At 49.8% G+C, this 25803-nt stretch overlaps 1 protein-coding gene and 1 pseudogene across 1 annotated transcript; both read left to right on the top strand.

Moving 5' to 3' along the window:
- Positions 1–1655: 1655 nt before the first annotated feature.
- Positions 1656–3311, top strand: LOC120665024 (annotated as a pseudogene).
- A 9848-nt stretch (positions 3312–13159) lies between these two features.
- Positions 13160–14924, top strand: LOC120665026 (UDP-glycosyltransferase 73C4-like). Its single transcript, XM_039944440.1, has one exon. The coding sequence runs from the start codon at positions 13216–13218 to the stop codon at positions 14665–14667; it is 1452 nt and encodes a 483-aa protein (XP_039800374.1). The 5' UTR covers positions 13160–13215; the 3' UTR covers positions 14668–14924.
- The last annotated feature ends 10879 nt before the right edge of the window (positions 14925–25803 follow it).

The following is a 25803-nucleotide window of genomic DNA, read 5'->3' on the forward strand; positions in this document are numbered from 1 at the left end:
TAGCTGATGTGGATGATGCTATAAAGAGCTGCTCTCTATAACTGTTGCGGGTGCCCTTAGGTGGTTTGGAGAGTTAATTTAGAAAGGCCGTTAGTTCCCCTGCTTTTGGAGAAGCTTTTTATTTTTTCAATCTAGTCTTTTCCCTTTTTATTAGCTAGAACTTGTAGCTAACCTTTGAAGGTGTTGTACGTGCATCACATTGTTTATAACATATAAAACGATCGGTAATGCTAAGAATATCAGACGCCCTATCCACCATCCTAAGCCGCGCCCCATCCTACGACTAAAATCACCCACGCCAGTGCATGCGTTGACTCCAATCCGTCGCCGGCTCCGCCTGGCTGCACGCACCCGTTCTCCGAGCGATCCGACCGCCCGAGGTGGTGGAGGCCCCCGGTGGCGTCCCATATGTGGGATTTTAATTTGAGGCCGGGTGTGTAAATCGAGTGCTACATCTGGATTCGCACTCAATTTTTTCATTCATGGACAAATGTGCATTTTGGGCAATCAAATCACCCGAGTGATGAGGATTCTAAACACTCGAGTTGCGTGTCGACAGATCTGGAATCAACGTGCATGGTCGATGAGGTTGCATCAGCGACGCAGGGTCTTGCGCTCGGGTCACGTGCGATTAATGAACGCAGGCTGGAATTGATTAATGAATCCTAGCCATCCTAGCCGAGAAATATTAATACTATTTTGTATAAATTTGACTAAATTTTAAATTATTTGACTTCTCGGGAAGCGAGAGTCACAAACGGAGCCAGTTTATCTACCATAAGATGCTCGAGACTGTTTTATATGTGGCATAAGATGTACGTGTTGCATGGCCCTCGCAGGAGTGGCGGCGCCACGACAGCTTGGAGCTGGGGTGGGGCGGGCAAAATGGGGCGCGCTAGGCTTCGCGGCCGCGGCCGGCGTCTGCGAGCTCCCATCGTTGACGTCCCTAATCTCGTAGCTCGACCGCCTCGACGCCCACAAGGTGCAGTCCTTCCGAAGAGTCTCCACGGCGGCGCAACCCTGTTCTTCGCGAGGAAAGAAAAGGGGAATGAGAGAAATTTGAGAAAAATAAATAGAAATATCCAAACTGAAGGAAAATTTGCGTGCTCGATATCAAATTCTGAAAGACGTCCGAATTGGGTGTTAAATCCCGTGAGACGTGCGGAGTGAATCCCAAATTCTGAAATTTATCCCAGGAGAAAGACGAAGTGCGTGGGACGAGGAGATGGCGAGCGGAGGGAGCTCGTGAAAAATGGCCAAAGGAGGGGGCTGGATAACGAGCTAGATAGCGAGTAGAGAATTTTTGATAGAATGTTCGATCCAATTTTCATCCAAAATTTGATACTTTTAGCTAGTTAACTTATTTTACGGAGACTCTCGGAGATGCTCCGGACATCTAGTATGCTCCAATAACGTTATACATCAGGTTGAACTGAGCTTTAGCAAGAATTGCAACTCACATCTAGTTTGGTGGGAGACAAGCTGCCAGGCGCGTCACATGGTTGCGCGCATTGGACTGAGCTGTGCGCATGCAGAAAGACACCCCGTTTTTATATCCGCCATGAGATGCACGACGTTGCATTGTTTACAAGATATACAACGATAGATCTGTGTGTTTAAAGTAAGATGATAGCTCCAATCCGGCTCCCCCAAGCCAAGCCCAAAGCACCAAACGATTCAAACCAGCAAGAATTGCAGGGGACCATGGCTTCCCCTTCGCCGCAGCGCGAGAAACTCCGCATCCTTCTCATCCCCTTCTTCGCCACGAGCCACATCGGCCCCTTCGCTGACCTCGCCTTCCACCTCGCCGCGGCCCGACCGGGCGTCGTCGAGGCCACTGTAGCCGTCACCCCGGCAAACGTCCCGGTCCTCCGGTCGGCGCTTGCCCGGCGCGACCCCGGCCGCCACGCCGCGGTCCAGATCGCGACGTACCCGTTCCCATCCGTGGACGGCCTCCCACCGGGGGTGGAGAACCACTCCACCGTCGAGCCTGCGGACGCATGGCACATCGACGCCGGCGGCGGCGACGAGCGGCTGATGCGACCGGGGCACGAGGGCCTCATCAGGGATTGCTCCCCCAATGCGGTCGTCTCCGACATACTCTTCTACTGGAACGCCGACATCGCCGCAAGTGTCGGCGTGCCGTGCGTCACGTTCCACGCCATAGGGGCGTTCCCGATGCAGGCCCTGGCCACTTTGATATATGCTGACACGACGAAGGCCTCTGGTGGGGTGGTGACTCTTCCCGAGTTTCTGGGACCGGACGTACGGATCCCAGTTACCGAGCTGCCTGCGGAGGCGAGGAGCCAGCAACCAGACGTCGTCCGCGCCGCGGGAGCCAAATTAAGTTCAGCTCACAGTAGCTGCTTCGGACTCGTCGTGAACACTTTCTTCGATTTGGAGGACAGGTTTTGCGACATGTACGTGCGAGGCATGAAACGCGCCTACTTCGTCGGGCCCGTGTCACTGCCGCCACCATCGCAGCTGGCCGCCGGCGACGACGGCTCACGGTGCATCGACTGGCTGGATAGGAAGCCAGCCCGGTCGGTTGTATACTTGTGCTTCGGCAGCTTGAGTCACGTATCTAAGCCTCAGCTCCGCGAGCTCGCCCTTGGGTTAGAAGCCTCCGGGAAGCCGTTCCTGTGGGTGGTCAGGTCGGAGGCTTTGGTGCTGCCGGAGGGATGGAAGGAGCGCGTCGGGGACAGAGGGATGGTCGTCACAAGGTGGGCCCCACAGACGGCTATCCTTGCACACCCGGCGGTGGGGGCGTTCGTGACGCACTGCGGGTGGAACTCGGTCCTGGAGACCGTCGTGGCCGGCGTGCCGGTGTGACGTGGCCGATGGTGTTCGAGCAGTTCATCACAGAGAGGTTTGTGACGGAGGTGCTGAAGATTGGCGAACGTCTGTGGCCGGAGGGTGCCGGGGTGAGGAGCACGAGGTACGAAGAGCACGAGCTGATCCCGTGCGAGGCAGTGGCACGAGCGGTGGCCAGGTTTATGGAGCCGAAGGGGCAGGGGACGCCGCGAGGAGCAGGGTCAAGGAGCTCTCCGCGAAGGCTCACGCGGCCATGGCGGAAGGTGGGTCCTCGCACGGCGACCTGCGCCGCCTGATTGATGATCTCATCCAAGAAAGAACGGCTGGTGCAGGGACGAGGTCTGATACTCTAGTTTGAGCTCAAGAAGCGTGTCTCATTTTTTTTCTAAGAATAAGCGTGTCTCATTTATTTGTCTGTTTTCGGTTTAGATTTTCCAATGTTTGGTTTGTAAAGCTCCAGTACATCTGAGCTTGGCATCATGTACCGTCTACTTCCTCCGTCCCAATAAAAAGTGCAATTCTGCATTTGAAAAAATGCTACAAGACTGTATTTCTATAGATTGGATCTCAATTACCTGTCTAATTAAGTGGTCAGATTTGAATGCATGCCAAAACTAACCGTATGTGGCAAATAAATAACTGCATGAGAGTCTTTGCACACCGCCACTAATATATCTAAAAAAAATCAAGAATTGCAATTTTCATGGGACGAAGGGAGTACGTATATTGTTTCCCCCGCGCAGTCGTGGTACTACGAGAACGGGTTTAAACAGCTATCACATTTTCTTTTTAGACGATGGAATGTAACGTCACGAAACAATATGCAATAGATAGATTTCTTTAAAATGAGATTTTATAAATCTCTGGTGGCCAACAATTGCTTACCATTATGCAATCAATGGGTACCCTTAGACTCTCTCCAGCGGTGAACTGGACACGGCCCGGTATCCCGTTTTAGGGGGTGGGAGCACCTGGGATGTGCTCCAGCGGCAAACTGGAAAGGGTCCGGCAAACATGGGGCGAGGACAGAGAAACGCTATTCCTGGGGGCGTACGGCCGGCCGGTATCCTGCCCGACGCTAACGAAGGCCAATGGCCATCTTTCGTGCCGGCCGGTATCCTTCGCTGCCGGCGTGTTGGTTGCGGAGTGTTAAGGAAAAAATAAATATAATATTGGATGGTGGGGTATAGGGGTGTGGTATGGGGTGCATTGCTGGAGAGGATTTTGATATGGAGTGCGGAATCTGTTTAGAGGAGGAGAATATTCCTTTTAGGGGTGGGTTTTAGAGGAGACCCATGGAGACAGTCTTATGCCAGCAACTTACAGAATACTGCTTATATATATATATTTATATATATATATATATATATATATATATATATATATATATATATATATATATATATATATATATATATATATATATACACACACAACCTATATTTGGATTGAGAAATGTCCATTTTTTTCAAAATTTGGTATAATGATTTGACCGTATAATGCTTTGTGCAGAGATTTTGTTAAAAGTATTTTGATTTGTAGACAAATAAGATTTGAATCTTGTACCTCAAGATGCAGGCTGGTCGGGTTCTTATACGAGCCTGCAACATGAGGTATGGGATTAATCTGGTGCCAAAAGAATTGTTCTGAGATAGTACGGCTACAGCATTACAACAATTTGACTCTGTTGGTAGATGCCATATGTGAGACTTTAGGTCCTGTTTAGTTCTAAATAAGTCATCTATTTATAAGTCAAAAAGTAAAAAAAAATGACTTATTTTGTCAAACACTCCCAACTTATAAGTCACTCCAACTTATAAGCCATAAGTTGATTCACCCCTGCTTAAAACTTATAAGTCAACCCTTTTTGTATGGGCTCACACATTTTCCCTACTTATAAGTCATCTACAACCAAACAGACATGACTTAATAAGTCATTGGTTATCAGTCACATGACTTAATAAGTCATCTGACTTATGGAAACCAAACTGGGCTTTAATTTGAGGGTGTGTAAATCCAGTGCAACATCCGGATTCGCACTCATTTTTTTTCACGGACAAATGTGCATTTTGGAAAATCAAATCACCTGAGTTATGAGGAGTTCTAAAACACTCGAGTTCTGTGTAGAAGATCTGGAATCAACGTGCATGGTTAATGGGGTTGCATGGGCAACACAGAATCCTGCGCTAGGGGTCACGTGCAATTAATTTTTTTTCGCGACCGTGCTTAAACACCTTTTTCATTAAGAAGAAAGTAATTACAGACATAATTTTGATGCGGCCAAACCGAGTTTGACTAACACAAGAGCACAAAGGAATGAAAATAGAGAAACGCTGAAAAAACACACACAAACGAGACACAACGACAACACATACAACAACAAGCAACACGGGGAGAACAACGCGCTCAGCCCACAAACCAAAGGAACCCACATCATAGCTACACCCGAACCTGCAAAAAGAAACGCAAAACACTATGGTTGCACAGCCTTCATCGCAGCACCGAGATCCCCAGCGGCAAAGCATCTGCTAGAGATGAAGAAGAACCACGGCGGCAAAGTGTCCGCCCAAACCAAGATAGGTGGCAAAGCATCCACCAAAAGGTACGACCAGCTCAAATCCCGACGGCAAAGCATCCGTCCGAACAAAGTAGAGGAGCGGGCGGATCCGGCCACCGACGACCAGAACTGAGGAGGGGCGACCAAGGTAAAAGAGACTGAGCGAGAGACGGCTGGCCGACTTCGGCGCAGCTGCGGGCCGCCGCCGCCGCCGGCCGGTCGGCCATGCAGCGGCGGCGGCCACCGGGGTGGTCGGGGGGGGGGGGGGTTCGGCGGGAGAGAGAGGTCTTGCGGGAGAGAGGAGCCTGTCACGTGCAATTAATGAACGCTGGTTGGAATCAGGGTGCATGGGATTTTGTTTGGTTTGTGCTATGCTAAAATTTAGCACAAGTTTAACAGCTAATTAGAGTTATTAAATAAAGTTAGTTTAGAGCATGTCAATAATAGACTTCATTATTGTCTCTTAAGTTTATAAGAGACACCTATAAAATGTCTCATACAATAGGTTGTCTCTTCCAATGGGTCCATAATTATTTTCTCTTTCTTTTACTCTCCATTTCATTTACTCTCACTGTCTAGGAGCATGTAAAGAGACGTCTTTTACATAAGAGCCTCTTCTCCAATTTTTTGGTTTTCTCTCTCTGCCATGTAAGCAAACAAAGGGCTATAAACCCCTTGTTGTACTTTCTTATAAAACTAACTCCACAACCCCTACGCTAACTCGCGAGACGAATCTAATAAGATATTTGACTGCATGATTAGAGGATGGTTATTGTAGTCAATCATGAATTAATTAACGTTATTAGATTCGTCGTGCGAAGTTACACACATCCGTGAAAATGTTTTGCAAACAGACTTTATTTAGTACTACATACATACAAAATTCTCTTCTAGCGCTAGGAGTCCTAGCACAAACCAAACAGGCCATGATCGATGGGCTGCATCTGCAACGCTGGATCCTGCGCTCGAGTGACATGTAATTAATGAACGCCGGCTAGAAATCTAAGATGATTGCATCTTATTTGGTTAATTAATTGTAAAATAAGCTATCTATTGGCTGGCGCATCAAAATCTAGGAGATCTCCAACCGGTCAACGGGTCCGTGGTCGCGGGTCAGCCGGACCTGCGTGTCAGCAGCTGGGTCTCACCGACTGGTGGGACCCACGTGTCATTGCTCAGAAAAAGAAAATGGAAAAGAAGAACGCTAACAGGTTAGTAGCCTAAAAGTAGCCTGGGGCTTGATCCGCTCCTGGGTCGTTTGGGCCAAATCCGGCGCAACTCTTTCTCTCTCCTTTTCTTTTCTTCTCCCGCCTCCTCACGCTGCAGCTCGATCCCACGTGTCGGCGTCGTCTGCTTCTCTCTGACCACCGGGCGCCGCCCATCAATGGCTTGGATCTGGTGCGGTGCTCCTCCGATCCGGTGTGGCTCCATCGTATGCGTGTGTGTGTGTTCCAGGGTGTGTGTGTGTGTCAATCGCACGCAAGCTGCTTGGGGAAAAACCCCAAGGCTCTGGCGCCATGGCCGCGATGTCGCGGCGTGGACGTGCCCACGGCGCGGCGGCGGCGAGGTGCGTTTGCGCGCCCTGGCCGGAACACTGTATTGATTGGTGGTTAAAACCATGGAGTACTCTATAGAGAACCCAAGAGCACCGGACGATCTACCAGTTTGATCAAGAGGCTATCCGAAGAATCCCAACAAAATTGAGGATGATGATGAATGCATGCAGCAAAATGTGCCTCAATCTAGCTCCTCCGAACTGCTATTATCCAGAGTTGTTAGCGCCCGGATGTCTCATGGAAATTTTTTTCATCGAACGCTCTATCGGTCCAGCGCAACATCAAACGCTCGCAACATAAAAGAAAAACATCTGCAACATGAAAAACCATCATTTGCAACATCAAAAAAATATTGAAAAAAGTTGTTAGCCATTTGTTGATGATGACAAAAAAAACTCGCCGCAACATCTATTTCATGTTGCATGGGACATTCAAATCTCTCATTAAAGGTGCAACATCTAGATTAAACACTTCCAACATCCAGATAAAACACTTGCAACAAATACAACAATGCAACGTTTGATCTGCTTTTGCAACATTTACATCAAGCACATGCAACATTCCAAAAATCTCTACTGCAACACCATACATATTGCAACATAACCACTCAGTGCTCGCCACAACCTTCGCTCATCTTCAACCTCCAGGAGCTACCTGCCTGCCATGGACGTCGCCCAGAGTTCCTCCATCGATCGGCATGGCGGAAGTCGCGGGGAGTGGCGGCTTGCAGCTGGCCACCCCACCGGTGAGCTCTGCCTGCACTTGCACCGTCGGCGAGCTCCACCCGCACTCTGCACCTGCACCTGGAGGAGTTCCGCCCGAGCACCATGCCGGCCGCCAGGCCCATTTTTAGGCCCGTGCGACCGCACAGGGCCTCTAAATTTCAAGAGCCCCAAAATACAATAAGTTTACTAGCTAAATTTATATAGTAGACTTTATTTTAGCTATACTTTGGTCAAATACAATACAAATTGTGGCCCCAAATATACCAAAGAGGAAACTGTGTAACTCAATCCAGCCATCCTGATGCTTCCGCTTCTGTTGTCACCACAATCGAGCGATCTCTGCACTTCCGCCCAGGCGATCGAGGCATCCAGCGAATAGCGAAGCAGGCAGCAGCGCCCGCCGCCCAGGCATCCCCCTGACCCTCCCGCTCGGCGCTCGTGTGGCCTGGCCCTGCCGCCCAGGCGCCTGCGCCTGGCCGCTCCGCCTCTGCATTTCAAAACGGGCATGGTGGTGGCTGTGTGCCCCTGTGTGTGTCTGCTAAGTGCGAGTGCCTGCATGCGTCCCGTACTTTTTGTATTTTAACCTTTCCAATGAAAGATTTGCACATTTGAATCTTTTGAAAAACAAATTGTGTTTTTGGACTCTAGAGATTGGCGCCATGTTCTACGGCGCTAAGATAACACGTCTCGGCGTCATAAGTCATGGCGCCGAGCTTTGCGACCCTATTTAGCGTGGCAGTTGATGTGGATCCGATGTGGCACCACCTCGGCGCCACAGATCCTCAGCGCCAAGATCTGTGACGCCGAGCTCGGTGCTGTGGATCTTAATCGTTCTGCCTTGAAAAAAATGGCTTAATAATTATATAAGTAAAACTGCTCTCTAAAATATACACAACTTGCTTTGTAGCTCAAGTGGTAAAGTTCTTTGGTTTTCTCCTTGCTGAACCAGGTTCAAATTCTGATTTTGCATTTTTATCTGGTTTCCTTACGCTTCACGGCAAACGAAAAAATCATCTAAAAATGATTCAAAAAACATCTTCAAACTAGGTATCAAACCCAGCCCTGACAGGGGAGAGGAGAGTACCTTAACCAGCTGCGCCACAGACGTGTTTTTTACAAAGCTTAGAAACTTTTTTTCTTGTATCTATGCCAAAATTTGTAGGGTACCATCTATACTCTAAGATCCATATATGGATCTGAACACGGCACTGAGATCTACGGCGCTGAGCTCGGCGCCAAGATCTGTGGCGCCGAGGTAATGTACATATCAGCGTCACATCACCGCCACGTCTGATGCAATGAAAAGTAGCTCTGCGCCATGATTCATGGCGCCAAATAGTATTAGCTCGGCGTCGTGAGTCATAGCGCTGACTCCTAGGGTCCAGAAATACAATTTGTTTTACACAAGGTTCAAAGGTGGAAATCATTTATTAAAAAAGGTTAAAATGCAAAAAGTACGGTCTTGCGTCAATTGGACTTAGATTGAGAAGCCAAGAACATGAGAAGCCAAGAAGGCAAGCAGCAAGGCGCCCTGCAGTTGGATTGAAGCTGTCGAAGGTAATCTCCATTTCTGAGTCTCACACAATCGTCTTGTTTAGTTCCCTTCAAAATTTTAAAACTTTACAAGATTCCACATCACATCAAATCTTTGAACTCATGTATGAAGTATTAAATATAGCTAAATAAAATAACTAAGTACACAGTTTGTCTGTAATTTGCGAGACGAATCTTTTGAGCATAGTTAACCCATAGTGGGACAATAATTACCAAATATAAATAAAAGTATTACAGTACTTTACAGATCCACTTTTATGCATCTAAACAAGGCCAATGTTGTTTTTTATATCGATGATTACAAGTTCCAAATACATCTATTAATTTTGTTGTTTCTATTGTTAGTCATGTCTTCTAGAAAATATGTTACCAAGAGTTGACTAAGGAATAGGTATGATAATTCTTGAAATATTTTGTTTACATGTACTATGTTATAACATATGTGTCATTTTTATAGTAGTTATTACTAGGCCACTAGAGCCCCAGTTCATATTTTCGCATAGGGCCTCTAGATTTGCCGGTACGGCCCTGCCGGCCGCACGAGTTCCACCCGCACCCACGCAACGAGGAGGTCACCGGGGTTGGTGACGGTGCCACCGATGTGAGGGAGGAGGACGCTGGAGGGGAGGAGAGGCCAACGAGCTGCATGGATGAGTGGATAAGGGCGTCTGATTCGTCGGACGTCCTATCCCTAGCATTTCTGTATATTATATGGTAATATTGCATTTGTGTCTCATCATCTGAATAACATAGAGATCAAAATGCCAGATTGCGGCAACTCAAATTCTATATTATAGTCAATACAGGTTGTCGTAAATTATGACACCTCCGATTGCATAGTGCACTATGCATGCATATGAATTCCAGTGATGCTCTTTAATCTCATCCCAAAACCATTCAGATCATCGTAAATTCGTAATCTAAATTAAATTTGTCTCCTCTCATTACAGTAATTTGCCAACAAATCATTGTAAGCCCTTATATATCCTAGTGATCCTCTTCATCCATTAAAACATTCATAACTATTTCAAGAAAAAGCAGGAGAGAGGGAGAGAACATCGCTTCACCTAGCGAGAGTCACTAGCGCGTGGTTTCATGCCGAGTGATGGGTATCCCTCATGGTTTCAAACGCAGAACGCATTGCAACCACAAGGGACCGGGTAGAATCTAACACTAAAAATGTCTGACATATGTGGTCTATAAAATTTTATAGTGTGCCATAGATAATTTTCTGGATGAATCATCTATATTATTACTCTCTATAGCTGATGTGGATGATGCTATAAAGAGCTGCTCTCTATAACTGTTGCGGGTGCCCTTAGGTGGTTTGGAGAGTTAATTTAGAAAGGCCGTTAGTTCCCCTGCTTTTGGAGAAGCTTTTTATTTTTTTCAATCTAGTATTTTCCCTTTTTATTAGCTAGAACTTGTAGCTAACCTTTGAAGGTGTTGTACGTGCATCACATTGTTTATAACATATAGAACGATCGGTAATGCTAAGAATATCAGACGCCCTATCCACCATCCTAAGTCGCGCCCCATCCTACGACTAAAATCACCCGCGCTAGTGCATGCGTTGACTCCAATCCGTCGCCGGCTCCGCCTGGCTGCACGCACCCGTTCTCCGAGCGATCCGACTGCCCGAGGTGGTGGAGGCCCCCGGTGGCGTCCCATATGTGGGATTTTAATTTGAGGCCGGGTGTGTAAATCGAGTGCTACATCTGGATTCGCACACTCGAGTTCCGTGTCGACAGATCTGGAATCAACGTGCATGGTCGATGAGGTTGCATCAGCGACGCTGGATCTTGCGCTCGGGTCACGTGCGATTAATGAACGCAGGCTGGAATTGATTAATGAATCCTAGCCGAGAAATATTAATACTATTTTGTATAAATTTGACTAAATTTTAAATTATTTGACTTCTCGGGAAGCGAGAGTCACAAACGGAGCCAGTTTATCTGCCATAAGATGCTCGAGACTGTTTTATATGTGGCATAAGATGTGCGTGTTGCATGGCCCTCGCAGGAGTGGCGGCGCCACGACAGCTTGGAGCTGGGGTGGGGCGGGCAAAACGGGGCCGCGTTAGGTAACCCTTCTCCCTGTTTTGTAGTTTAATCTCTGACGAGCTAACCAATGAGAAAGTATAGATATAGCTAGCCTAGCACAGCTGACTCAAGCTCTGACTTGTATCTTGCTCCCGACCTAAAACATTTTTTATCTTTCTTTTATCTTTCTTTTATTTATTTATCCAAGAGGGTAGTTTGTGTGTGTGTCACACTACCTCCTACCATGTTATTATCTTACCCCTGTTTATGTATGAGAATATCCAATCTAGATAGAGTTTACCCACTAATCTATATATTCTCTCACTCACCGCCTTCCCTGCGGAAATATAAATGACACCCCGGTATACTCCCGGGTAAAATGCTGCAGCGGTATTCCGTGCGCTTACGAATTCATTCGTGGTTCATGAAATACTGTCACCCCAAATTGGCGTCTGCGGGCGTCATCGCTGGTGACGTTGGTAGGCGCCAACAATCCTTCTTTCTCTTTTCTCAACTGGTGAACTGTGAGTCTCGCCAGCTCTTCTTGACGTGCACCGAGGAGAAGGGTGAGGTATCTCCAAGCCTTTGCCGTCATGAAGCCTGCATGAGGGACGGCAATAATGTTTTTAGACAGCACAACTACGCAACTTCTCGAGACCGGTCGACTTTTTTTTTGTGCCGACTCAACTACAATCTGCACTTGCATCATATCTACACGAGGACGAAGTGCTTATATGTAAGTGTAATAGATTTTTACATAGGTCTATTTCAGATACTTTTGCTGTTTGTTTTCCAATATAAAATACATAGCAATAGCATTGTTTTATGCAATTTCTCTCAGATTAAAACTTGATCTATTTGAACACATATTTCCAACAATTTTTCCCGCTGTTCCCGTCCCATTTGATCCCTAAATGTTTGTGCTCCAATCAATGGTTGCAAGTACTCCTAGGAATGGGTCATCATCTAAAATCCAACTAGTAATATCTAATTAACATCCAATTGAAGTCATGTTAACATCCAATCCAATCCTATAGATAATTCTCAGTTCTCACCGTCCAATCCTGTCCAATCCAACCACATACACATAATTATCCGTCCAATCAATCCAATTCACGTATGAGGAGGAGGAGAAGAAGGTCTGAAACCGAGCTAAAGGAACAACATAACGGGTGGCATCATTATTAGGAGAAGAGTTAATTACACACTAATTGATTAGCAGACCGACCATAAATTATTACAAGTTCCGCATGAGAGCACCTACCGATTGGCCAGCTGTGGTTGTCGTCCGGCCTGAGTTTTCGAACGAGCCCGCCGAACGGCGGGAGCTCGATGTGGCGCCGAGCTCGTCAAGCGGCGGGAGCTCAAGGATCGCCTCGAGCTCGTCCTCCTCCTGCCCCGCCACCAGGGGCGCCGGCACCAAGGTGGGCAATGCGGCAACGGCCGCGGGAGAGGCGCCCGGCACCGGAGGCGGTTCCATGGCAGCGGATCACGCCATCTCCGAGAAATTGAGCATGGCAGTGGGGCCCTTCACGATGAGCGCGGGAATTGGCCGCAGGTCGAGGAAGCCGTGGAATGCCATGGACAGCAAAGTCTGATGGAGTATCGAACCCGATCGAGGGACTTCCGGCGTCCAACGCACGGTGGAAGATCAAGTGCGAAGCCGTTTCTGGCTCACCACCACACAGCTCACATGTGCTGTCCTGCATCATCCTTTGCAGAAAGCTCGCTTTAATTTGCAGTGGATAAGGCCATGCACGAGATCTGTCAAACCAAGAATTAAACGCGATTTTGTCGTCTACTCCGTACATGCTTAATGTCCTACATCTACCACGTGATGCACGTGGTATTGATTGTGTTCTCCATAGACGATCGGTCGGATGATCGGGCATCTTAAAGCAACGAGATGCTCTACTCCGGCTGCCCCAGCCAGCCAAACCACCGGCGGAAGATTGCAAGGAACCATCATGGCCTCCCCTCCGCCGCGGAGCGAGAAGCTGCGGGTCCTTCTCATCCCCTTCTTCACCAACAGCCACATCGGCCCCTTCGCGGACCTCGCCTTCCACCTCGCCGCGGCCCGGCCGGGCGCCGTCGAGGCCACCGTCGCTGTCACCCCGGCGAACGTTCCGGTCCTCCGGTCAGCGCTCGCCCGGCGCGGCCCCGGCCGCCACGCCGAGGTCCAGGTCGCGACGTACCCGTTCCCGTCCGTGGACGGCCTCCCACCGGGGGTGGAGAACCACTCCACCGTCAGTGCTGCGGACGCGTGGCGCATCGACGCCGTCGGCGGCGACGAGCGGCTGATGCGCCCGGGGCACGAGGGCCTCATTAGGGACTGCTCGCCCGACGTGGTCGTCTCCGACATACTCTTCCACTGGAACGCCAGCATCGCCGATAGTGTCGGCGTGCCGTGCGTCACGTTCCACGTCATCGGGGCGTTCCCGATGCTAGCCCTGTTCAGTTTGATAGGTGCTGGCGCGACTGACGGGGTGCTGACTCTTCCCGAGTATATGGGACCGGACATTCAGATCCCAGTAACCGAGCTGCCTGAGGAGGTGAGGAGCCGGCGTCGACCAGAGGACGTCCGCGCCGAGGGAGCCAAATTAAGTTCAGCTCACAATAGCTGCTTCGGTCTCGTCGTGAACACTTTCTTCGATTTGGAGGACAGGTACTGTGACATGTACGTGCGTCACATGAAACGCACCTACTTTGTCGGGCCTGTGTCACTGCCGCCACCATCGCAGCTAGCCGCCGGCGACGATGGCTCAGGGTGCATCGAGTGGCTGGATAGGAAGCCAGCCCGGTCGGTCGTGTACTTGTGCTTCGGCAGCTTGGCTCACGTATCCAAGCCTCAGCTTCGCGAGCTCGCCCTCGGGTTAGAAGCCTCCGGGAAGCCGTTCTTGTGGGTGGTCAGGTCGGAGGCATGGGTGCCGCCAGAGGGGTGGGAGGAGCGCGTCGGGGACAGAGGGATGGTCGTCACAAGGTGGGCCCCACAGACGGCGATCCTTGCACACCCGGCGGTGGGTGCGTTCGTGACGCACTGCGGGTGGAACTCGGTCTTGGAGACGGTCGTGGCCGGCGTGCCGGTGCTGACGTGGCCGATGGTGTTCGAGCAGTTCATCACTGAGAGGTTCGTGACGAAGGTGCTGAAGATAGGCGAACGTCTGTGGCCGGAGGGTGCCGGCGTGAGGAGCACGAGGTACGAAGAGCACGAGCTGATCCCGAGCGAGGCAGTGGCACAAGCGGTGGGCAGGTTCATGGAGCCCGGAGGGGTAGGGGACGCCGCGAGGAGCAGGGTCAAGGAGCTCTCCGCGAAGGCTCACGCGGCCATGGAGGAGGGTGGGTCCTCGCACGGCGACCTGCGCCGCCTGATTGATGATCTCATCCAAGAAAGAACGGCTGGCGCAGGGACGACAGTATGATATTCTGGTTTTAGCTCATGAAGCGTGTCTCATTTTTTTTTAAGAATAAGTGTGTCTCGTTTATTTGTCTGTTTTCGGTTTGGATTTTCCACTGTTTGGTTAGTAAGGTCCAGTACATCTAAGCTTGGCATCAGGTAACGTACCAGCACGGGTTTAAACAGCTATCACATCTTCTTTTTAGACTATGGAATGTAATGTCACGGAATAATATGCAATAGATTTTCTAAAATGAGATTTTATTGATCTCTGGTGACCAACAGTTGCTTGCCATTGTGCAATCAATGGGTACCCTTATGCCAGCAACTTACGGAGTACTGCTAACCATCCCATTTTTTAGGGACAAAATTCGAGCATATACCAATTTTCTGTGCTCGGTTGAATACATGCGGGCATGGCTGTGTACAAAGTACACAACAGAAATTAAACAAAGAGACAGGAATACAGATTTTACTCATATTTTAGAAAAATACAAATAAGGTTCCCGATATATATGCGCTCCACAGGTTGCCTGGTGCCGGTGGCGATCTGACTTGGGCGATGTGGTCTTCTGATTTCTAGAGCCTCGAAAAGCTTCCAATTAATTACCTCCGCAAGTCTAACTTGCTAGAGTACTTACAATTCTTTTACTGTGATCGTCATCTTCGGCCTTCTCGTTCTCCATGTGTGGTGGTGGTGGTGGCGTAGATGGCATCGTCGTCATCCATAGCTTCGTCGGTTCATGGGACGGGTGTAGCGCAGCTGGGATATCAACACATCCGCGTGAGTCGTCCAGTCTCTTCGGTCTCGAACGTACGTAGAGGTGGGTAGTCACGACTCGGACTGATGAGACGTCATGGCAGCAACTGTTTGTATACCTTCATACATGGCACCGTAGCTTCTTATCTATTTTCGTTTTTCGTTTTCCACTGTTTGGTTAGTAAGCTCTAGCATATCCGAGATTGGCATCAGTGCATGGCGTCTGCAAATGTGTTTACAAAACAACCAAATAATATATTGCAAATGTGTTTTCCAAACAGTTTAAAAGCAATATTTGTAGGTACTCTTAGTGCCATACAACACGAAGAACACATCTCGAAGGCCGCTCCCGCAAGGCGATGCTCCCGCTCGTACACCACGGATCCAGCTGACGCTCCTTTGAATCGGTGAGGTGCACACATCCTCGGGTGTTGCCGTATCGAGGGAAGGTCAGAAGGTGATTGGGGGAGAAGAGAGGTAGACAGTGACAGCTTCATGGTCGACGAGATAGCGGCGGCGCGTACCTCGTGCTTTGCGACCGCGGTGTCGTCGCGCCGGATCCCAACCGAGGCGGCGGGGCCTAATGACCATCTCCTCTACCGCCGCCTCCGCACCTTAGGCTATTTACAACCATTCCCTCGTCCAACTCCCCTTATATGTATTTTCTACTATATTTTACTACCTCCTTCCAAAAAATTCTTCCCCTATAACTCCTTCTCTTCAACCATTTCCCCCATATCTATCCCCCCTATATACTATCACTCATTAACTAACTATTTATTTAATGTTTTTGAATTTTAAAAAAATCATACAGTATTTATACTATCATAATACGCATTATCATCATGTTGCGGGGCTCAAACAGGATTAATATCGCGAAGAAACGATGTGATTAGAGATATAGGGGGAGTTGGAACTCACCCTATATGTGGGGAGAGTTTCAACTCCCCCCGTATACAGGGGGAGCTTTGGGGGGAATCGTTGGATCGGATTTCCCCCCAAACCTCGCCTACGTGGGGTGGGGGACGTATAGAGGGCACCGTTGGAGGTAGCCTTACCCTGGCCCCGCACAGCATTAGACTTTCACGACTGTTGTGGGCTCCCTTGTCGCCCACGTCAAGATATCGAGTTTTGCAAGGCAAGTCCTGGTGCGCCCGCCCACGGCTTCAGCCCCCTCGTCGGCCGCACCGCGCCATAGAGTCCAGCAAGGCGAGCTTCCCGCTAGCCGTTGTCGCGGGGCCTATGCTCATTGTCAGGGCGGTCTCCAGGATTTGGAGGCCCGTGTGCGAAATGTAAATGGAGGCCCGCGGCGATGGCGCGATGCGGTGAGCCAGCGACGGTGTGTCGCGGCGGCGCTGGCGCAGCGCGGCAAGTCGGCGACGGTGCGGCCCATGACGGTGCGGCCGATGACGGTGCGGCCGATGAATGGGCGTCCGCTATCGAACGACGAGCGACACGGTTACGGTGTCAATATTCACGTCGATCGGTTGAACGAAATCATTGGCGACGGCGACGGTATCTTCGCGTGGAAGGAATTGGCAATGGGCCACTGGTTTCATTTCCCTCTAGTCCCAGCAGACATGGGTGTGTTAGGATCCAAAGGCTAGAGATATTTTTAGCCTAAAATAGCTCAAAATTCCTAAACATGAGTGATAGTTCTTGGATATTTGCAAATAGCCAACCTCAAAAAACTATCCCACCCATATTTGGGCTATTTCGGATGGGGCTCACTGTAGCAAAAAAATGATAATAGGGCTCCAATAAAAAAAGTGCTTTAAATTCTAAATAGGTTTTGGATCCAAACATGTCAAGGTCTATTTTATTGGAGGGCTATTTACTTGACCTAACTAGTTCTAGCCCAAATAGCTCTAACTCTTGCATCCAAACACGGTCATGGGCCATTGCTATTCTAAACTGCCATCTGCTATGGACCTTAACAGAATAATTTGGGGGCCCTCCAATTCTAGAGGCCCAGTGCGGTCGCCCACCTCGCACTTGCCCTTCAACGGGCCTGCTCATTGTCATGCCGCCAGAGCCACCCCACCCCAGGCATATCCGCATGCCGATGGACGCTGGAAACGGTCACCACCGGCAGTGCTCTCACCTTGCTAGTCGCCATATTTGAGGGAGAGGAGAAGGGGAGACGGGAGAGGAAAGGGAGGGACGAAGGGAAATGGGTGGATGGGCAAGGAGTTGAGGAGTCGAAGGCAAGGGCGCGTGCGCTGGCCACCGAGTGTGCGGGCTTGCGGGGCGAGGGATGCGCAAGTGAAAGAAACGGTGGGATGATCCAAATAACAGCAGCCGTTGGGTTTTAGTGATGAAGAGACAGAAGATCTAAGAATCGATGGAGTTGTTTTGTTGGGTGTAAGAAATGGGGTGGATGGAGGAATGACATCTCACTGGGGTTATTGAATGGGGTGGACCTAAGAAAGATAAAAATGGTGGATTTTTATAGGGGCAGAGAAAAATTCAGGTGAGAAGCTAATCAGAGGGAGAGCACGGGTGAAGCGGTTCCGCACATCTCGAAGAGGTTGCTATTAGGGGATCCCTGGTGTGGCACACGCAAGCCGCCATCCTCGCTAGCAGTCGGCCGCTTCTACAAGGTGATGTTCCGGCCAGCAGTGCACCGCAAACCCAACTGACGCTTCTCTGAATCGGTGAGGCGCACACATCCTCGAGTGTTGCCGCATCAAGGGAAGGGCAGAAGGTGAATGGCGGAGAAGAGAGGTAGACGGTGACGGCTTGATGGTCGACAATGATAGCGGCGGCTCGAACCTCGTGCTTCGCGACCACGGCATCGTCGCGCCGGACCCCAATGGAGGCGGCACGGACCTAATCATCGTCTCCTCTACCGCCGCCTCCGCACCCTCACCCTGGCCCCGCACCGCATCAGGCTTACGCGGCCGTTGTTAGCCCCCTCGTTGCCCATGTCGCGTCGTTGAGTTAAGCGAGGCGAGTCCTGCCGCGCCCATCCACGGCTTTAGCCCCCTCGTCGGCCGCACCGCACTGTAGAGTCGAGCGAGGCGAGCCTCCTGCTAGTCGTAATCGTGGGGCCTGTGCTCATTGTCATGCCACCGGTGAGCCCGCCCCGAGGCAGATCCGCGTGGCAACGGCCGCGTCCTAGCAACGCCACCAGCCACTAGAACCGGCCACCGCCGACCGTGCTCTCGCCTCTCCAGTCGCCAGATTTGAAGGGGAGACTGGAGAGGAGAGTGAGGTACGCGAGAGAAATGGGAGGACGGGTGAGGAGCGAGGAGTCGAGGAGTCGGGGCCAGGGGCATGTGCGCTGGCCGCTAGGTGTGCGGGTCTAGGGGGCGTGGGATGCGCCGACAAACGAAGCTGTGCGATGATCCAAATAACAACAGTTGTTGGATTTGAGTGAGGAAGAGAGAGAAGATATGAAAATCAATCTTGACGCTCGATTTTGATGGAGTTATTTTGTTGGGTGGATGAAACGAGGTGGATGGAGGAATGACATCTCAATTGAATGGGGTGGACCTAAGAAAGATAAAACTGATAGATTTATAAGGATAGAGAAAAATTAAGGTGAGAAGTAGATTAGAGGGGTTGGCACGAGTGAATAAGCAGTTTCGGGTCTCGCTAGTTTACGGTCGACCGTAGGGAGAGGCTCCCTACGGTCGATCTCCCGACCGTTTTTTTAGTAAGTTTTTGTCGTTTTTTGATAAAAAAAGGTTTAGAAAAAAATTTCAGAAAACATTTTCGGAGAGATAGAAAAAATTTCAAGGGGAATTTTAGGGGGAGAGGAAAAATTTCAAGAAAAATTTTAGATAGATAAAAAAATTGAGAGAGATGGAAAAAAAATCTGAAGAGATAGGAAAAAAATTAACGAGAAAAAATTTGTGCAAAAATCAATTGAAAAAATTACATCAAAAAAATTGAAGGTAGAAATTTTTTATTCAGATTATAAAAAATAAAGAAAAAAAGAAAAAAACAACCCGGCGGCGGGCGGCGGCGCCTCCTCCCTACCACCGGCTTGCTGCGCCGCCTCCGCTCCTCGCCGCCACCGCCGTCGCCGGCCCGCTACGCCGGTCGCCCTGGGGGCAGAGCTCCCCAGCGCCGCCGCCGCACCGCTCGCCCTGGGGCCGCCGCTCCCCAGTGCTGTCGCCGTGCCGCTCGCCCTGGGGGTGGAGCTCCCCAGCGCCGCCGCGAGGTCCCCCGCCGCCGCACCGCTCGCCTGGGGGCGGAGGTCCCCCGCCGCCGCCACCGCGTGCCCCTGGAGCGGAGCTTCCATCTAGATCCATCGAGAGGAAAAAAGGAAGCCGGAAAAAAGGAAGCCGCTGGTCAGGATCCCGCTAGATCTATTGAGAGGAAAGGGTGGGGAGAGGAAGGGGGAACGGGGGGGAGGAAAAAGGTGTGCTCAGCGAGAGGAAAAAGGGAAGGAAATGAGAAGAGGAGGGAGGAAAGCGGAAGGGGTAGACAGGGATGGCGTGCTCAGTCGACCGTAAGTTGCTGAGTCTGCGGTCAACCGTAGACTCAGCATTTCGGCAGTTTCGCACATCTCGAAGAGGTTGCCATTGCGGGATCCACAGTGTGGCACAAGCGTGCCACCGTCCGCGCTAGCGGCAGTCAGCCGCTTCTGAAGGCGATGATCGAGGCTGTTTTATATCTGGTATAAGATGCGTGCGTCACATTGTTTACAATAGATAATAGATAAAAGAGAAAAGTCCATTTTTCAACCTCCAACTATCATGGTCATCCGATTTTTGCCCTCGAACTATAAAACCAGACATCCCACGTCAGTCAACTATCAAAACCAGACACTTTACCCCCCCCCCCCTCCCCCTGAGGCAATACCACCCAGGTTTTGGTATAGATCACAGTCGCACGAGGCAAAGCTTGCACAGTCAGCAGCCGACGTGGCACTCTGCATCCGATGGGCCTTAATAAGCCTAGTTCCAGTCCACACCTTCCCCATCTCTCTCACTCTCTCTCTCTCTCTCTCTCTCTCAGACCCGGGGTAGCGGGACTGCTTATAGACATAGAACGTTTTAGAGTAAAGGATAGCTCATGGATGTACCTTACCTCTTTTTGTAATTACTCGCATAGGCGTAGAACTAGCTGCAGTACAAAGGAAACTACCCGATTGTGTTGTAGTAGGACTCCAACTATACTCGGTTAGGACTTTCCATGTAACCCTGTCCCCCAGAATATATAAGGGCGGGCAGAGACCCCCTCCAAAAAATCATCAACACCTAAGGCAATACAAACCACACAGGACGTAGAGTATTACGCAAACTCGCGGCCCGAACCTGTCTAAATCTTTGTGTTCCTTGTACCATCGAGTTCTAGAGCAGTCGATCCCTACCTACAAACCCTACTGTTAAGGGTATCCCTGAGCAGGCTTGGCGGTAAACACTGACAGCTGGCACGCCAGGTAGGGGATTCGACGAGTTCATCAGCGAATTCGATGGCCAGATCAAGCGACGCCAACAAGGTACCGAAAGGCACAACCCTCGTTTTCGGTTCCTGGGCTTGCACGGCTGACGGAACGGGAGGCTTCTCCGGCCACCTTGTCACGCCTAGATCGCCTAAACCGAAAACCTGCTCCCAACTCGCCGACACCCGCAAGTCTGCGGACCTCGGCGAAAAAAGAGTTCTACTCGAACTCAACTCGGACAACTCAAGAAACATGTCAACTCCGACTCGGACTCTAGGATCAGTCGAGTTCGACACAAATCCAGACTCCGAAAAGCCTTACTTTTCCAAAACTCTTGGAAAATACTTGACTCATCACAAGATGATCAAATGCCCCAAGATCAAAAATTCTCAACTACTCGCCAGAGTAGATCAAGTTTCACGGTCAATTGAGGGCTGCATCAAACTAGCAGAAACTGCACTCAGCTCATCTACATCACAACAGAACCCCGAAGCATTGAACCCACAACAGAAAAGGTCGGGAGATATGCTCTCAGGGATTGATCAGGTGAATTCAAAGCTCATCGACTGCATCAAGATAGCTAAAAACACTCTGCAAAATAAAGAGCAGAAATCGGGAGGAGGAATCTGCGGGGGATCTGGTGAGACAAACCCCCGGCTTGTTCGGATGGGACCGTCTATCTCCAGGATACCTCAGAGTCCTTCACCAAAACCTGCTCACACTCAGATTCTAGGACCAGTCGAGTCCATGTTCGATCAGGACTTTGATCGTTTCATGAACGGTCTCGAGAACTTTGAACCATTCGACGATGTCGAAGAATGGTTAGACAACGTCGAGCTATTCATAGATGCTATGGCCAGCCCGCCCAAACACGCTGAGGCCCTTGGGGAACTGGCCAAGCATAAAAAAGAAAAAGCCAAAGCTCCAGAACAATCCAGTGATTCAATTTTTGACAAACCCAAGACTAAGGAGCCTAAGGGGTTAACTCCCACTCAATCATGGCTGTACTGGATGAACGAGAACGTCCTCCGTGTAGAGATGGGCATGCCGCTTCTCGCTCACCCAAAACATACATACTGTAAAATTGGGGGGCTAACCGATTCCGAATCCGAGTATTCCTCTGACTTGGAGGATAAGCTGGATCACCTAATCCAGTACAGTAAGCAAGTCGAGTCCAACTCGGCTAAGAACTCTAAGTCCAATCAGGACTCCCTCCCTAACTTGGTCATATATACAACACCGCAAGGGACGGACAGTGCATCTAAGGAAGACTCAAGATCCCAACACCTCCGGCTCACAACAAGCGGATCTGCCTTACCAACAGAGCACTCCTCTAGACCCGTCCTCAAGCAAACATGACCAAGAAGTCCAAGATCTCTGCCGTGAAATCCTCATGGTTTGTATCTCCGAAGAACCTGAGGGTGACCCCTCGGAGCATCTCAACCTCGACGACTACAACTCTGATGATTTCGACGAGTACCTTTCCGACAACATGGAAATTACTCCTCCCACAATCACAGAGCCCCATGCTACTACCAAGCAAGACTCGCCTGCTCCTCCCCCGGCAGTGACTGTCACTGTCCAACTAGAAGAGCAGCATCCAGCAGAAGACCTCTATGAGCGTCGTCGCCAGCTCAACCAGAAAAGGGCGTTCAGGCGCCAGTGCCTCGCTAACAACCTACAAACTCTACTGCTAAGGGTATCCCTGAGCAGGCTTGGCGGTAAACACCGACAGCTAGCGCACCAGGTAGGACTCCAACTGTACATCGAGTGAGGCTACCAGGGTGCCAATGTTTGGTGACTTGATCATCGGCGATGGCCGCGGGCGACTGCAGCGGCGGGCAACGTGGGTGGAGGCGGTGGTCGAGATAGCCACATCCAGGAGCTTGAGCAGCTCCAGGACAAAGAGCTCGAGTAGCTCTAGGCCATGGAGCGACGACGACAATGGCGAGGAGTACTCGTCGCCCATCCGCTACCGTGTTCGGCCTCTAAACTATGAGCCCGCGGTTAATTGTAAATGCGGCAGGAAGGCCGCACGGTGGATCTCATGGAGCGACGACAACATGGGTAAAAGGTATCTGAAGTGCCGAGTGATGGGTATCCCTCATGGTTTCAAACGCAGAACGCATTGCAACCACAAGGGACCGGGTAGAATCTAACACTAAAAATGTCTGACATATGTGGTCTATAAAATTTTATAGTGTGCCATAGATAATTTTCTGGATGAATCATCTATATTATTACTCTCTATAGCTGATGTGGATGATGCTATAAAGAGCTGCTCTCTATAACTGTTGCGGGTGCCCTTAGGTGGTTTGGAGAGTTAATTTAGAAAGGCCGTTAGTTCCCCTGCTTTTGGAGAAGCTTTTTATTTTTTTCAATCTAGTATTTTCCCTTTTTATTAGCTAGAACTTGTAGCTAACCTTTGAAGGTGTTGTACGTGCATCACATTGTTTATAACATATAGAACGATCGGTAATGCTAAGAATATCAGACGCCCTATCCACCATCCTAAGCCGCGCCCCATCGTACGACTAAAATCACCCGCGCCAGTGCATGCGTTGACTCCAATCCGTCGCCGGCTCCACCTGGCTGCACGCGCCCGTTCTCCGAGCGATCCGACCGCCCGAGGTGGTGGAGGCCCCCGGTGGCGTCCCATATGTGGGATTTTAATTTGAGGCCGGGTGTGTAAAGAGTGCTACATCTGGATTCGCACTCAATTTTTTCATTCATGGACAAATGTGCATTTTGGGCAATCAAATCACCCGAGTGATGAGGATTCTAAACACTCGAGTTCCGTGTCGACAGATCTGGAATCAACGTGCATGGTCGATGAGGTTGCATCAGCGACGCTGGATCTTGCGCTCGGGTCACGTGCGATTAATGAACGCAGGCTGGAATTGATTAATGAATCCTAGCCGAGAAATATTAATACTATTTTGTATAAATTTGACTAAATTTTAAATTATTTGACTTCTCGGGAAGCGAGAGTCACAAACGGAGCCAGTTTATCTGCCATAAGATGCTCGAGACTGTTTTATATGTGGCATAAGATGTGCGTGTTGCATGGCCCTCGCAGGAGTGGCGGCGCCACGACAGCTTGGAGCTGGGGTGGGCGGGCAAAACGGGGCCGCGTTAGGTAACCCTTCTCCCTGTTTTGTAGTTTAATCTCTGACGAGCTAACCAATGAGAAAGTATAGATATAGCTAGCCTAGCACAGCTGACTCAAGCTCTGACTTGTATCTTGCTCCCGGCCTAAAACATTTTTTATCTTTCTTTTATCTTTCTTTTATTTATTTATCCAAGAGGGTAGTTTGTGTGTGTCACACTACCTCCTACCATGTTATTATCTTACCCCTGTTTATGTATGAGAATATCCAATCTAGATAGAGTTTACCCACTAATCTATATATTCTCTCACTCACCGCCTTCCCTGCGGAAATATAAATGACACCCCGGTATACTCCCGGGTAAAATGCTGCAGCGGTATTCCGTGCGCTTGCGAATTCATTCGTGGTTCATGAAATACTGTCACCCCAAATTGGCGTCTGCGGGCGTCATCGCTGGTGACGTTGGTAGGCGCCAACAATCCTTCTTTCTCTTTTCTCAACTGGTGAACTGTGAGTCTCGCCGGCACTTCTTGACGTGCACCGAGGAGAAGGGTGAGGTATCTCCAAGCCTTTGCCATCATGAAGCCTGCATGAGGGACGGCAATAAGGTTTTTAGACAGCACAACTACGCAACTTCTCGAGACCGGTCGACTTTTTTTTGTGCCGACTCAACTACAATCTGCACTTGCATCATATCTACACGAGGACGAAGTGCTTATATGTAAGTGTAATAGATTTTTACATAGGTCTATTTCAGATACTTTTGCTGTTTGTTTTCCAATATAAAATACATAGCAATAGCATTGTTTTATGCAATTTCTCTCAGATTAAAACTTGATCTATTTGAACACATATTTCCAACAATTTTTCCCGCTGTTCCCGTCCCATTTGATCCCTAAATGTTTGTGCTCCAATCAATGGTTGCAAGTACTCCTAGGAATGGGTCATCATCTAAAATCCAACTAGTAATATCTAATTAACATCCAATTGAAGTCATGTTAACATCCAATCCAATCCTATAGATAATTCTCAGTTCTCACCGTCCAATCCTGTCCAATCCAACCACATACACATAATTATCCGTCCAATCAATCCAATTCACGTATGAGGAGGAGAAGAAGGTCTGAAACCGAGCTAAAGGAACAACATAACGGGTGGCATCATTATTAGGAGAAGAGTTAATTACACACTAATTGATTAGCAGACCAACCATAAATTATTACAAGTTCCGCATGAGAGCACCTACCGATTGGCCAGCTTTGGTTGTCGTCCGGCCTGAGTTTTCGAACGAGCCCGCCGAACGGCGGGAGCTCGATGTGGCGCCGAGCTCGTCAAGCGGCGGGAGCTCAAGGATCACCTCGAGCTCGTCCTCCTCCTGCCCCGCCACCAGGGGCGCCGGCACCAAGGTGGGCAATGCGGCAACGGCCGCGGGAGAGGCGCCCGGCACCGGAGGCGGTTCCATGGCAGCGGATCACGCCATCTCCGAGAAATTGAGCATGGCAGTGGGGCCCTTCACGATGAGCGCGGGAATTGGCCGCAGGTCGAGGAAGCCGTTGAATGCCATGGACAGCAAAGTCTGATGGAGTATCGAACCCGATCGAGGGACTTCCGGCGTCCAACGCACGGTGGAAGATCAAGTGCGAAGCCGTTTCTGGCTCACCACCACACAGCTCACATGTGCTGTCCTGCATCATCCTTTGCAGAAAGCTCGCTTTAATTTGCAGTGGATAAGGCCATGCACGAGATCTGTCAAACCAAGAATTAAACGCGATTTTGTCGTCTACTCCGTACATGCTTAATGTCCTACATCTACCACGTGATGCACGTGGTATTGATTGTGTTCTCCATAGACGATCGGTCGGATGATCGGGCATCTTAAAGCAACGAGATGCT

This window comes from Panicum virgatum, chromosome 3N, assembly GCF_016808335.1.
Source record: "Panicum virgatum strain AP13 chromosome 3N, P.virgatum_v5, whole genome shotgun sequence".
Classification (NCBI taxonomy): Eukaryota; Viridiplantae; Streptophyta; class Magnoliopsida; order Poales; family Poaceae; genus Panicum; species Panicum virgatum.